This window comes from Poecilia latipinna, unplaced genomic scaffold (genome assembly GCF_001443285.1).
Source record: "Poecilia latipinna isolate Pla-1442-1.1 unplaced genomic scaffold, P_latipinna-1.0 Scaffold5198, whole genome shotgun sequence".
NCBI classification, from domain to species: domain Eukaryota; kingdom Metazoa; phylum Chordata; class Actinopteri; order Cyprinodontiformes; family Poeciliidae; genus Poecilia; species Poecilia latipinna.
This window is the reverse complement of record NW_015117814.1, coordinates 1-13794: the sequence shown is the minus strand read 5'-3', so window position 1 is coordinate 13794 and position 13794 is coordinate 1. Positions and strand designations below refer to the sequence as shown.

At 39.4% G+C, this 13794-nt stretch overlaps 2 protein-coding genes across 2 annotated transcripts; one reads left to right on the top strand and one right to left on the bottom strand.

Annotated features, from left to right (window-relative positions):
* The first annotated feature begins 1353 nt into the window (after positions 1-1353).
* On the top strand, positions 1354-8092 carry LOC106943361 (SWI/SNF-related matrix-associated actin-dependent regulator of chromatin subfamily D member 3). The gene is made up of 7 exons (XM_015026670.1): positions 1354-1939; positions 2045-2206; positions 3195-3292; positions 3390-3525; positions 5819-5941; positions 6505-6606; positions 6677-8092. Exons 1-7 carry the CDS (start codon positions 1925-1927, stop codon positions 6728-6730), a joined length of 690 nt encoding a protein of 229 aa, XP_014882156.1. The 5' UTR covers positions 1354-1924; the 3' UTR covers positions 6731-8092.
* A 3398-nt stretch (positions 8093-11490) lies between these two features.
* LOC106943360 (chondroitin sulfate glucuronyltransferase-like) lies at positions 11491-13282 on the bottom strand. The gene has a single exon (XM_015026669.1). It carries the CDS (start codon positions 13197-13199, stop codon positions 11979-11981), a length of 1221 nt encoding a protein of 406 aa, XP_014882155.1. The 5' UTR covers positions 13200-13282; the 3' UTR covers positions 11491-11978.
* Between the last annotated feature and the right edge of the window lie 512 nt (positions 13283-13794).

The following is a 13794-nucleotide window of genomic DNA, read 5'->3' as shown; positions in this document are numbered from 1 at the left end:
TAGCTTTCTTTAATTTCAAGTACACAAGGTTGTTTCAATATGCAGATGGTGGAAACGGCAGCCTGGTTATTATAAACAAACAGCAGCTGCCCTTCACTCTTCATCTCCATAAAAGTGTTAAAAAAAGGAGAGAGAGAAAGAGAGAGAGAGAGAGAAAATCCACTTCAGGAGTTTCAAAGTGAAAATGACGGCCTTTCAAGGTTCCTCGTTTTTATCAACCCGACTCTAAGGTGCTTCTCTGTAAGTGATTTTCAATCAAAGGAATTTCATCCCCCTCTTGAGGTGCATTCAGTGCTGGATCTGCTCTGAGAGCGGCGGCCATTGGTTGAAAGAAAAATGTGCTTTTTATGCATCTGAGAGGAAAGACAGAACTGACTCTTACTGAAGTCTTTGTGTTATTAGTTTTATGCACTTGTTTTATCATAATTTAGTCATGCTTTCATCTATTTTTTGGATTGCAAAAACACAGAAAAAAATCACTCAAGGTTAGATCTATAAATCCTTTTTATAGAAGACAAAAAAAAATCCTGGCTAAACCTTTGCTGTCTTGTGTTTCTTCTTCTCATTGTGTATGACTGTTTTAGAAATATTTAACCTTTTATCAAACAGTGCTGCCTGTGAAGGTCATCGCTCTGATTATTGTGTTTTAATGGTGAAAGATTTCCACTGTGTTACAGCTGTTTATATAAATTTCATCCTAAAAGATCTGGAAACTTCAAAGCAGTTGCATAATCTCAGTCTGAAAAATCCAGCCTTGAGTTTCAGTGCATTTATATATATTTAAATATATTTAATAAATGTATTCCCTCGATAAAATAACTGGTCTCACTACTTAACTTACTTAACGCCAAAGCACTACAGCAACATGGTGTTCAGCAGAAGCTAATGCTAAAGCACTAACTTCTGTTTAAATTATATCTTCCCTTGAAAGACTAAAAGCACCAATTTAGTTTTAGCTTTATAACTTACATGTTCACAGACGTTATATTTATATTTTGTTCTCTGTTGACCATGTTTTATTTTGTTTCTGTCTGTCTTTGAAATAAAGTTATGGGGGAAAAAAGAGAGAGAAGTGAGGAGAAGAAATGCATTCCGTCTTCAGTGCCTTCAAAATAAGAGCATGAATATTAATGTCTAACTTGATGCATTCTTAGCAAACAATAACCAAAACTTCAACATAGATGTCAAACTTTATTCAGCTGAAAGCTTAGAAAGCAGTAAAAAAAATTAAAAAGTAAATTACCCCTTTATAATTTAAGTGCACTAGATATTTTCAAAGTTAGCTAAAGTGCTAAACAAAAAAATTAGCTTTGCTATTAGCGCATTAGAAGAACTGTTTCCCACTGCTTTATGGTTATATTGCTGCTTATATTCTGCTTCTTCCAATTCAACAGCGCTTTTTTTTTTCTATGAAATATGAAAGGTTGGAAAGATGAATGAATGAATGTTTCTATTGAGGTGAAAACATTACAACTTACCAAAATAAACCTTTATAGTATAATGTAAGTACTATAACAGTATTGTTTTTAGATTCCTCTAAATTTACAGTTGATTTTAGATTTAGAGGAATGATAAAAATGTCTGTTTTAACTAAAAGAAATAAAATGCAGGTATTTATAGTTAAGATAATTGAGAGTCTACAATTTGACATCCGACAAGTGGAAATAACAGGCCAGCTGAGTCTAACACTGAGTCTGTGACAGATTATCGTTGTTTTCAGTAGCCAAATAATAAACATTATGTTTAATAATAATCTAATCTGGTGATGCCAAAACTCTCCAAAGCATGATTTAAACTTTTTTGTGAAATTAGGTTTTGGTCTGTTTTGCTCTTATAGTGGCACCGCACACCCACCACTCAGGAGACGGACGGCTTCCAGGTGAAGAGACCGGGAGACGTGAGCGTGCGCTGCACCCTGCTGCTGATGCTGGACTACCAGGTGAGGGCGCCACAGACATCTGACATGTACAGGATGGTAGATCCAGTGTGAATTATCTAATATGGATTGTTTTTATAGTTTTTATTAATCAGAGTGTCTCTGCAGCCTCCCCAGTTTAAGCTGGATCTGCGCCTGGCGCGCCTGCTGGGCATCCACACTCAGACTCGCTCCTGCATCATTCAGGCCCTCTGGCAGTACGTGAAAACCAACAAGCTGCAGGACTCGCATGACAAAGAGTACATTAACTGTGACAAGTACTTCCAACAGGTACACCATGTTACAGAAAATTAGACTATTAAGAGCAAAAAAAAAAAAACAGCAACATGAACTGGACAGCTTTCCCATAATATCTAAAACCCATAAAAACTGGAAGTGAGCATGTTTTTTTAATAAAAGTGATAAAGATGGCTGTGTGAGAAAGATAAAAAAAAAACATAGGATATGTAGATGTTTTGCAATGCTATGACTGAGTGTTATTAACTAAAAAATAAAGAGTGTTTGACTATGTAGCGATAGCACAGAAATCTAGTATGAATAGCGTCCTTCAGGTTAGATTAAAAAAAACTTTCTTTCACCGCTGCAGCATAATTTTCCTTTATAACTTTTGGGAAAAACTAACCTGTAATTTGAAGGCAGGTAATCAGTGAAGAACAAAATCAAAATGGTAATAAATCTTTTTAACTAAATTGCTGGCACGAAGCTTTTTATCCTCACTGATAATTTCTAAAATAATAAATGCAGCTTCAGCCCTTTTTTAATTAAAATTACTTCTTTTTTTTATCTAGAAATTTTTAATTAGAACTCCACAACTCCCTATTTCAATGAGGTGCAAACACAAGAAAATACCAAAGCCCATTGCTCTTAGCTGCTTTTAAGAAATGAAAAGACAAGAAAACATTCAAAGGAGACAAATGTGTGTTCATCCAAGTCAGGAAACAGCTACAAAACCTGTCTAAAGTTACCAGAATCTGCATTCAGAGTAGTAATTAAAATGATTAAAACAGCTGGATGTTAGAGTAGTTTGAGCTAAGTAGCTAAGGTCAACACACAACCTGCATTCAATGTTAAAATTGTAAGATAAAAAAATCCTGCGTTGTCCAGTAACTTGGTAAAATCACTCGATTGAGTTCAATTGATGTGGTCAGTTTTTTTCCTGCATTTTATGTAAACAGAGAATAGTAAATGGGTCGCCTCAGGTTCATCACAGGTTATACTTTAAAGGTTTAATTTTGAAGATCCTTGTCCTGCTCTACAGATTTTCGACTGTCCTCGCCTGAAGTTCTCTGAGATTCCTCAGCGCCTCACTAACCTCCTGCTACCGCCCGACCCCATCGTCATCAACCATGTCATCAGGTTCAGACTCCTACTAAATCAAATGGAATCTTACCTAAGTAAGTAAAACCCCTCTCTGTTTCCTCTGGATTCACTCATTCTCTTGCTTTCCCCTCAGCGTTGACCCCAACGACCAGAAGAAGACGGCCTGCTACGACATTGATGTGGAGGTGGAAGACCCCCTCAAGAGCCAGATGAGCAGCTTCCTCCTCTCCACCGCCAACCAACAGGAAATCGCCTCCCTCGACAACAAGGTGAACGTTCTAAAGTCTTTGTTGATACCTGTCTTCTTTACTGAAGAAACCGGTTAATTGACAAACTTTTTAACTTTTCTAAGTCATGTTCGTCCACCAAATGATCTGAAAATAAGGGACACAACTAAGTTCACATTTTATATTGGAAACATTGATTTTAACTTTAGTTCGTTTGGATTTAATTTATATTTCTCCCTTTTTGCTATAGCAATTGGGGGCTTGTCCGGGAAACAAAGTAATTAACATCTATTGTCTCATTTTCACTGAGTGTTACAGCACGGGTTGGTGTGGTTCAGAATGCTATTTTGTGTGTTTTCATTTGTAAAAGCGGCCCATACCAAAACAGACAGCACCATTCCTGGGCCACCTTTAGTAATAGCTTCATGGTAGAATGGTACGGTATGATTAGAGTGGAACTACTGATGTTACTGATGGGGGACAGTAAAACGCCATTGGTTGTGACAAGCACGAGACAAAGGTGATTAGATTTAACCCTGTCTGCTGAGTGAGAGTCCAACTGGAGGTGGAAATGCTCTCCTGAATACGCCAAACCATAAAATGGCGTACCAAACCGCAGCAACCTGTGACGCTCCACTCATTAGAAACAAGGTATGTCCGTCTGGAAAGGGCTACAAAGCCATTTCTTTCTTTGAGACTCCTGTGAATCACAGTGGGAATCCTTTTACACAAATAGAGAAAAAAATGGCAGAGTTGAACCTTCCCAGGATTACTCAGAAAACACATCAACAACCCATCCAAGAGATCACAAGACTTCTTAGAACAATAGCTGAAGCTCTGATGTTCCTCAATTAAGTTCAGTGTTTATGATCCAACAAGAGAGTCTGGGCAAAAATGGCAACCATTGGACGGCTCAAATACAGAAATCACTGCGGACCGAAGAAACATCGAAGGCTTTCCCAAAAAACATCTCGATGATCCCCAAGAGTTTGGGAAAATAATACGTTGGGAAACTTCTGTCCTGTTACGTCTGACGTAAAATTATTCCACAGTCCAATGTGTTGGTTCTGAATACGACTGAATACAGTTGGCTTATTCTGTAGGACAATGATCTAAAGCATGCCAGCAAGCATGAATGGGTCAAAAATGTATCAAAACGAAGGGTTTGAAGTAGCCTAGTCAAAGGCTGGACTTAAATAGGTGTTTATCCATGGAAACATCCCAGTATGGCTGAATTAAAACATCTCTCCAAAGAAGAGTGGGACCAGATTTCCTCCATAGTAATGCAAAATACTCACTGCCAATGAATTCTAATGCTTCTCTGGAGTTGTTGCCGTCAGTTTTGGCACAAACAGTGATTGGATTTAGGAGGCAAATACTTTTTATGTGGAACTGTATAAATAAAAACCCAAAATTTTTTCTAGACAGTAAATGATATAACATGCAATTACCTATTGAATTGTTTTCTGAAATGATGGTTGGAAAGCAACATATATGAGGTCTTGGGATGACTCCAGAAATTAGACGTGTGAAATAAAATTGCGGTCACAAGTCAATAAAAGCTGGAAGATTTTTAGCCAACTTTTAAATGGGCTACATTTTATTAGGTTTTATAAAAATGGTTTTAGCTGCTTTGTTTCATCTGGGGGTGGGGGTTTTGTACGGTTATTATTTCTGCAAGGTTTCTTTTTTATGTCCAGTTCCTCTTTCTGTTTCATTTAGAAAACCTGGCGCTGGTTATTTCATTATGTGTAGTTTATGTTTCTGCCTATCTGGACTCTGTTACTGTTTATCACTCATCTGTTGTTCATTTGGGAACTGGTTTCTCAGCAGAGCCCCTTCCTGGTAAATCGTAAAGCTCCTTCATGGTAGACTTTTTTTTGTTTTACATGAAAAAGATTGCAGAAGCATTGCTGGTTTAATGAGGCTGCACTTAGGGGGAAGTCGTCCTTTTAAGTTCAACAGAAAACCATCCTTTGTAATATATGTAATATGTATGCTGATATGATTTCTATGTAAAATCTAAACATTTCTTCACTCTGTTTTGTTGCTTTGTCTCTCTTGTCTTGAACCCTGAGATACTTTAGCACCCAGAAATATTGGTTTCCCATAAAATATAAAGATTATGACATCAGTTTTGGCCACTGATGCGGCAGAAAATTGATGAACAAGTTTACGTAGCGATAAAAATTTAATTCCTTAATGTTAGAATGAGTCACGTAAAACTTCTAATTTTGAACTAGGCTCCCAAATTGAGGAAGTGTTGCCAGGTCAGAGGCGGTGAAGGTTGGCTCTTCTGGTTCAGAGGTTTGAATCAGGTGTTTCTGTTTTCCAGATCCATGAGACCATCGAGTCCATCAACCAACTGAAGATCCAACGGGACTTCATGCTCAGCTTCTCCAGAGATCCCAAAGGCTACATCCAAGACTGGCTCAAGTCCCAAAGCCGAGACCTCAAGGTTCCACATGCTCATCCATCTATCCGTCCATCCGTCCATCCATCCATCCATCCATCCATCCATCCATCTGTTCATCCATCCATCCATCCATCCATCCATCCATCCATCCGTCCGTCCGTCTTTCTTTTTTCCTGAACACTGTTGAAATATGCCTCATAAATACATGGTGAACTTTTGTATTTATATTAAAATCTGCTAAAGAGGAAATAATAACTCTTGAACTTTGACTGTGGAGCAACATGGAGTTATAAAGTGAAAAAACATGGCTACTCCTCTGGTCCCTCAAACTAAATGTAGCATTTTGTTAGACACTTCAATGTGTTTTGAGTTATAAACATGTATGAAATAACAACATAAAGATTATAACCCTCAATATGATTCACGCTGAACCAAGAAATGGTTAATCACAATAGATTAAATCATAGATTCAATAATATTTAAGAATGCACTTAAAATGGTTTTTAACATAAAGTTACCAAAGCTCGTAGTTTCACAGTTTGTCATCACCTTAGACGTTCGCTGCAGGATGTAAATGGCGTCCATTTTTCTAACTTGTGCTGCAGTTGATGACCGACGTGGTGGGGAACCCCGAGGAGGAGCGGAGGGCGGCGTTTTACCACGAACCCTGGTCCCAGGAGGCGGTCAGCCGCTACTTCTACTGCAAGGTGAAGAAAGCCCACCCACTGGCTCATCTTTTATAAGATCTCTTCTTCTAACTCGCTGTTCTCCTGACAGATCCAGCAGAGGAGACAGGAGCTGGAACAGGCCTTAGCAGTCCGCAACACCTAAAGCGGAAGGCCCTCCTGAAGTTCTGCCTCTGGATTTTGAAGCTGTGTGCGTGTGTGTGTGTGCGTGTTTGGATTTTTGTGAGTGTGTGTGTGAGGCCAGCAGTGAAGTCTAGATCTTCAGCTGAACCTAAAGAAGTCCACATTCAGTTTGTCAACAGTTTTGAAGCTAAATAGGACTCAACAGCGGTTTGTCAGACCCAGATATGAATGCACTTCCTGTTTGAAAAGACCATGAAGCAATCATCGTTAGCAGCACTGTTGGCCCTCAGAGGCTCGGCTTTGTAAATATGTCCCGCAAAAACTGTCGACCAGCTGCTCACACACCTCCATGTTTGTGCTCTGGATGAGTCTAACCACGCACATTTTTTTATTTGTTCTCATTTGAATCCTATTTTTTTAAGGGTTAATTAATAACACCAGCAAAATATGAGATTACAGTTTTCTGGGTGGCTGCAGATTATAAAACACGATGTGTTGGTTGCATTCATTGTTTCTCCACCATGTTTAGTTTGCTTTAAAAAAAAGAGACTGACGAGCTAAAGTATCACCATGCTATCAGCAGTTTGTGACAGAAGTTTACATACACTCATCACTGCCATAAGTATTATATTAACTTTGTTCCATGAATAGTTTTTATGTTCAATTCTCCTTGGTGAACTAATCGTTTAACAACTTCAACTTTTAAAAAAACAAGATTTGGGAATTTTCAAGTTAATAAAATTTTATCTAATTCACATGAGGGCAAAACTACACGTACATGCTCTTATATAAACATACAAACCTCTGAACATCATCAATAAGTTGATTAATTTTTTTCTGGCTAAATATTTAACAAGTTTTCTTGGCAAAATGCACACAATTGGGTATTGTTGTCCAGCACAGGACTGTGATTCCAAACACACTTTAAAACTAAGGCTGGGATTTTAATTTTGCTTAATTAATGACTTTGATTTTAAAATGTTAACACAATTATTCCTTTTTTTTTTTTTTTTTTACACTCTGTTCCCATGGGAACCTTTGTATTTGTGCGTCTCTGGTACGCCTGTAAATCCAACATTGTCTACAAACATCAGTGATGGGTGGTAATGCTGCTCTTGACCTAGTGGGAGTTAATTTTTGCTTCAAAAATAATCTAATACGATGCTGGAAAAGATTATTGTGTCAAAGTTGTGCTAAAAGGAGCTAGCCTATCAGCAAAGCCATTAAATCTTAAACTACCATCTCAATATGTTACAACAGGACAGGCTTCCCCAATGTCAATATTAGCGTCCACATTTTCAAAGAAGCATTTTTTTTTCTTAAATTACATAAATAAGAGATTCCTGACACACTTAAAAGTATGGTATGGGTATAATATCACTTTGCACCAATCTGATGGTTGAATAACCTAAATAACAGACTAAAAATAATAAATATATTTGTTGTTGAGCTCATGGCTATTTATTCAATAATTTAGCAACAATTTAGCTTTTGATCAAAATGAGATTAATTACAGTATCTACAATTAACATCGAGTCACACAGCTTGTCAAAACTGGTTTAGGAAGCGCTACCTTGCCTGATGCTAGCAGGTTAGCTCGATGCTAGCAGTTAGCCTGATGCTAGCAGGCTAACGTCAAGCTTCTGAATGGGCACCCGAAATGTTTTGTAGACTGCACTTATATTTGAACTGGTACCAGTTCCGAAACCAAATTCAGAACCAATTCAGCCAAAAAGAGTGGTAAAATAGAGCCAGAACTACGGTATATGAAATGCTTCCTGATGCTACCGGAAGCTTCGTTTGAGGTACAACGTGCTAAGAGACGTAAACATATGTTTGTGGGTTTGTATGTACAGATTTGAGCCTTTTCATTATTAATTATTCGTTTTAAGAAACCTAAAATTAGCATCAGGATGAATGTTTATTAACTTCTGACCAAAACAGTTGCTGCATTTTAATGAAGGAAAACAATAAGATGTGACGATCGTATTGTTTTTTTTTCCTTCCTTCCTTTAATCACGTCACTGCGGTGGAAATGGGGGGGGGAGGGAAATAATCCCTTTCGTGTGTTTGTAAGATCAGTGTTTTGAAGGTTTTACCAAAGGATGCAACAAAAAGAAGCAGAGAACAAAAGAAACTGGACAAAAACACAAACCTGTGTTTTAAAAAATATTAATAACCGAGCAGTATTAGCAATTAAGTCCAAGTCTGTTGCATTTTACATTTTCTATGTTATACATGCACAGAGAAGGGGAAAAAAAGAATAATGAAGGGTAGTTCGGTGGAGATTTGAATGTAAATATGTTTTGGTGTCCAGCTGTACAGTCCACATCTGTTTGGATTACATGTTGCAGTATGGGAGCTCCATTGGTTTTTAATTATTCCCACTTTGGGGGTCGATTTGTTTTAGTGTCTTACCGTGGGAGCTGCAACAAAAATCAGTCTCAGTAGCTGCAACAGAATATAATCTGCACCAATCTCATTTTACACGTTTTTTAATGACTTGTATGTATATGTTGTACTGTCGATTAGATTGTTTTTGGATGAGAGGGAGGGTTACTTTGCACTGTGCTGTAAACTCTTTGTCGGGACTCTCTTTATTGTGGGTGAGACCCTCTTTATTATCCCAGCGTACACAAAAATCGACCTATGCATGCTCCATGAACATGGATCAATACATCTGATGAGGCAGTCCGTGTAAATATGAAAAGGTCTGCATAGATGTGTACGTAGCCAAGGCAGGACTCGGCAAGTTTGCTGATAGCGCCTTCTTGAAATTGTTTGTTTTTTGCCAAAAAAGAAAAAAAATAATAATAACTTGTCCTACCAGCAACTAACTAACTGTAGGTGTGAGCTGTATGTTTTCATTATTGGGACTAAGTTATATTCACTGCACTCTGTAGGTAGCTGTAGCTAGGAAATCAGTCCCGTGTCTCACCTGGAGTGTTTCTTTTTCTTCTTTTTTTTTATTCATAGCATGTCCAGGACATTTATAATGTTGTCACTGAATCACTAACCCCCTCTTGTGGAGGACACCTAGAGCTGCAACTCCTACATCAGAATCATCACTACTGTATTAGTCTGTCACCGATCCCTGTCCATACTGTTGCATGTGGGTCTGAGGAGTGGGAGCTACTCTCTCTTTGTTTACACTGAGGGTCACCGACAGGAGGTTAATAATAATAAATAATAATGCTGTATATCTAAAGGGTTTCATGATCATGTTCTGTAAAGAAACAGAGGGGAATACAGCTGTAACATTGTGAGACAGCCTGGATGTAAATAAAGAAGCGCTTGCCAAAGTTTGTAAATGCCATCAGATGTGAAGTCTCTTTTGTTGTTCATCAGTTTTCTATGGCTTAAAAGCAACATGTTCATTTATTAGTATGATTTTAAAATCCACGTTTTGGAAACTGATTTGGAAAACTCTTCTGCTGCCTTTTTTTGTTACTAATATGAATTATTGTCATTTTCATCCTTCAAGTGTCAAAATTTCAACTTTATATTTTTGGGCCTCTGATGTCATTTTAGTTGTTAAATGATTGATAATTTGATTGTTTACTCAGTTTACTCAGACCTTTTACCAAATACCTTTTTACTCTTGAGTAATTTCTTGGACTGTTAATTTTTACTTTTACTAGAGTAAAAATATATTGAACTCTTCCTTTTGGTTCTCTACCAAAGTCTGACCAGAAGTTAATGTTCTTTGGGATGATTAGAAGAGAATGCAAAGCGCCTAAATATGAAAATTAAGATGTTTTTTTTTAATAATATCTGCTACTCGTTGCGTCGTCACATAAATGACTTTGCCTCAGAAAAATGTTTCAGTTCCGGCTCATTGGTGGGGTCTGCTTCCTGCAGGAGCCCGGCGCTGTTCGGAGGCGGCAGACAAGAGTTTTATTGTTCCTGAAGGAAGCAGGTGGAGGCCCTCCTTTCCACTGTGACCTGCGGCGGAGCTGGAGCACCTTGCCGCCTCAGAAAGAGCCTCTTTCACTGCGCTGCTATTCTCCTGAGCCCACGGCCCCTCTCAGGGGCGAGGGAGGTTAGCAGGCCTCATTTCGCTGCATCAGCAATGAGGCTGCATGAAGCGAGGCATTCAGGGTTCTCCACAATCCCAGCGTCGGGGGTTAACCACGTAATGCCGGGGCGATCATTGGCTGAATCGGCCCGTCGTCTGGGCAAAGGGTTCACGTCTGGACCAGGGTAGAGACTTTTCAGATTTAATGTGAGGAGACAAGGCGGGGCGTGGAGCTGAGGAACAAAATGTTCATCAGAACCAGAGAATGGTTCCTGAACATCTCTGCTCCGTTTTCCAGCTCAATCAAAAACAATTCTTCTGAAATAATTGATCTCTACCTTGTCTTTTGACCTGAAATTCCCACCAGATCTTAAATATATTTAAAATATGTGTAAATTCAGAATTTAAGGCAGGGAATAAGTATTGAACACAGCCAGAAAAAGCTGGTAAAAGGATTGGAAAGTCAAGAAAATAGTAATTCAGTCCATATTTTTGACCTTAAAAAAAACCTCTGCAACCCTCGTCTTTTTATCAAATACTTTCTTGGATGGCTACTTTTTATTTGTACTTGACTAAAAATAGTGCTCTTCTTACTTACACTCCCAACGTCTGTGTGTAGAAAAAACAACTATAAAAAAAGCAAAGGAAAATGAAAAATGCTGCACATATACAAAAACTAAAGTCAATATCAATATCTGATAATAATGTTGTTTTGGCTCAATACATATATTTACAAATACGAATAATAAAAGAAAACAAGCAGCTGTGCGTAAATTTTACTCTTTAATACCTCTTACAAAAAAAAGAACATTTTCTAAAGAAAAAGGCAGCCAATGGCTTCAGCTTGTTTCCAGTATCTGAACAGCTCCACAATGGAAGACTTATGGCTCAAGTGATTTTCTTTCCAATGATTATTAACAAAGAAGGCCTTTGTTTATATGTTACAGATACTGAAATATGCCTAAATATATAAATACCGTCTCAGAGGCTGAGAACGCAAACAGCAGGAATCAGAGTAGCATCTATGATTCGTTGCTGTCTAGACGTGACACATTTCAAAAGGTACAAAAGTAAAAGTCAAAAGTTCCCGTAATGAGCAGGGATACTTTCAGCTGCGAGGTGTAAACAGTTACGGTTGTTATTATTGTTTTTTTTTGTGTTTTTTTTTTTAATTGATCCTGACATCTTTGTACCATTAGATTTCCAGAAAAAAGAGGATTAAATCCACAGTTATCTGCATTAGACCGGTGTTTTATGTGCTGTTGGCCTGGTCCTGCTCGAACAGAGCCATGGCGAGGTGCGACCGCGACCCCAGACTCTCCAGGTTGCTGAGCACGCAGCGGTGGTAGATGTCCTCGCTGAACCGCGGGTTGCACGCCCGCCGCACGTACTTTTGGATCAGCGCCGGCTCCACGGCCCGGAACACATGCAAGCCGGAGTAACGCACGAAAATGTCGTAAACGTCCATGCTCTCCATCAGCTCCTCGTTCTCTAAAATGTCGGCCGCCATCTTGGTGCGTGCGCTCATGTAGTCGGCGTTGTAGAAGCAGGCTTCGTCGAAGACGTGGCGGTCGAAGTGGCCGTCACGGAGAGACTCTGAGGCGAAGGTGGAGGAGGCAGACGGCTGCTGGTCGCGGTAGATGACGGCGGGGTTGAACTCCTGGAAGTGGACGGGGAAGAAAACCTGCCAATTGCTGATGGCGTTCATTCGGCAGCGGTTCAGGAAGTCCGCGTTGACCTCGGTCCAAACACTCGACAGGAAGAAAAGCGTGTCAACAGGGTGCTTCTTGGAAATGATGTCCATCAGCTTGACCTGTGAGGGAACCTCCGTCTTCACGCTGATCCAGGGAATCTTCACGTCGCCGTAACGTTTTTCCACTTCGCCGATCATCGACTTGACCCCAGCGAATACGTCGGTCTGGCTGACTCTCTGGGCGTCGAAGGGGTCGTAGATGAACAGGAAGGTCAGTAAGACGTTATCGTGGGTGTCCAGGGTGTTCGTCACGTACATGTCGAGGAAGTTACCCACGTAATCCTGATCCTGGGCAGTGACCGGCAGGATGACCTGCACCCGCGTTGCCTCCGTCACGTAAGGCATGGGGATAATCTCGACAGCGCTCAGAGGTCGTAACAAGTTGACCCTTTTGGCAATGACCTGGCTGTGACCTTTCTGGGTGAAAGCCTCCAGCGCCAGATCCAGTATGTACTCCATCCCACGCGTGGGATCGAAGCGCCTGTAGCCGTTCAGCAGGCGCCGCTTGCGGAAACGGAGCTGCGGCTGGTAGCGCTCGTTGAGCCGCTCCACGGCGACCTCCAATATGGCGCTGACGTCGGCTCGGTCAGCTCCTCTCATCTCACATTTGGGAGAGCCGTCCGTGCAGGAGTAAATGTGCTCCTCGGTGAAGTAATCCCAGTTTATGACCTCGAAGCGGGTCTTGGGTTTGAAGGGGGAGTTGATGCCGATTGGCCACATGACCCCAGCCTTACCCTCAGGGGTCAAGTGGCTCAGGTTGCTGATCTGCAGCTGATGGATACACCAAAAAAATAAATCTTTAAAATATAAAACCAAAGTAAAATAATACCTTTAAGATACCTGCTGTTTATTTAAATTCCAAATAAATTTAATTAACTCATTAGCAAGTTTGCAGGGTTAAAACTAGGGCTGAAACGATTAATCAGATTAATCGTGATAAATGGATCACTGAAATAATTGCCAACTAACTTAGTAATCGATAAATTGTAAGAATAATCAATCGAGTAATGGATTTCTAAAATAATTGTTAGCTGCAGTCCTACTAATAATTATTTTAGTAATTGATTATTGCAATTAATCAATTAATCGGATCAAATCTTTTGGGCAAATTCTGCAGATTTTTCATTTAATCACATAAACTTTTTTAACAATATTAGAAATTTGTTTTAAAAAATGCAAACAAATTAAATTTATTTTTTTAAATACCAAAATAAATATATTTTTTTAGGTTAATTCCAATAAATTATCATTCCTTTAGAGCAGTGTTTTTCAACCACTGTGCCGCAGCGGCACACTAGTGTACCGTGAGTGATCG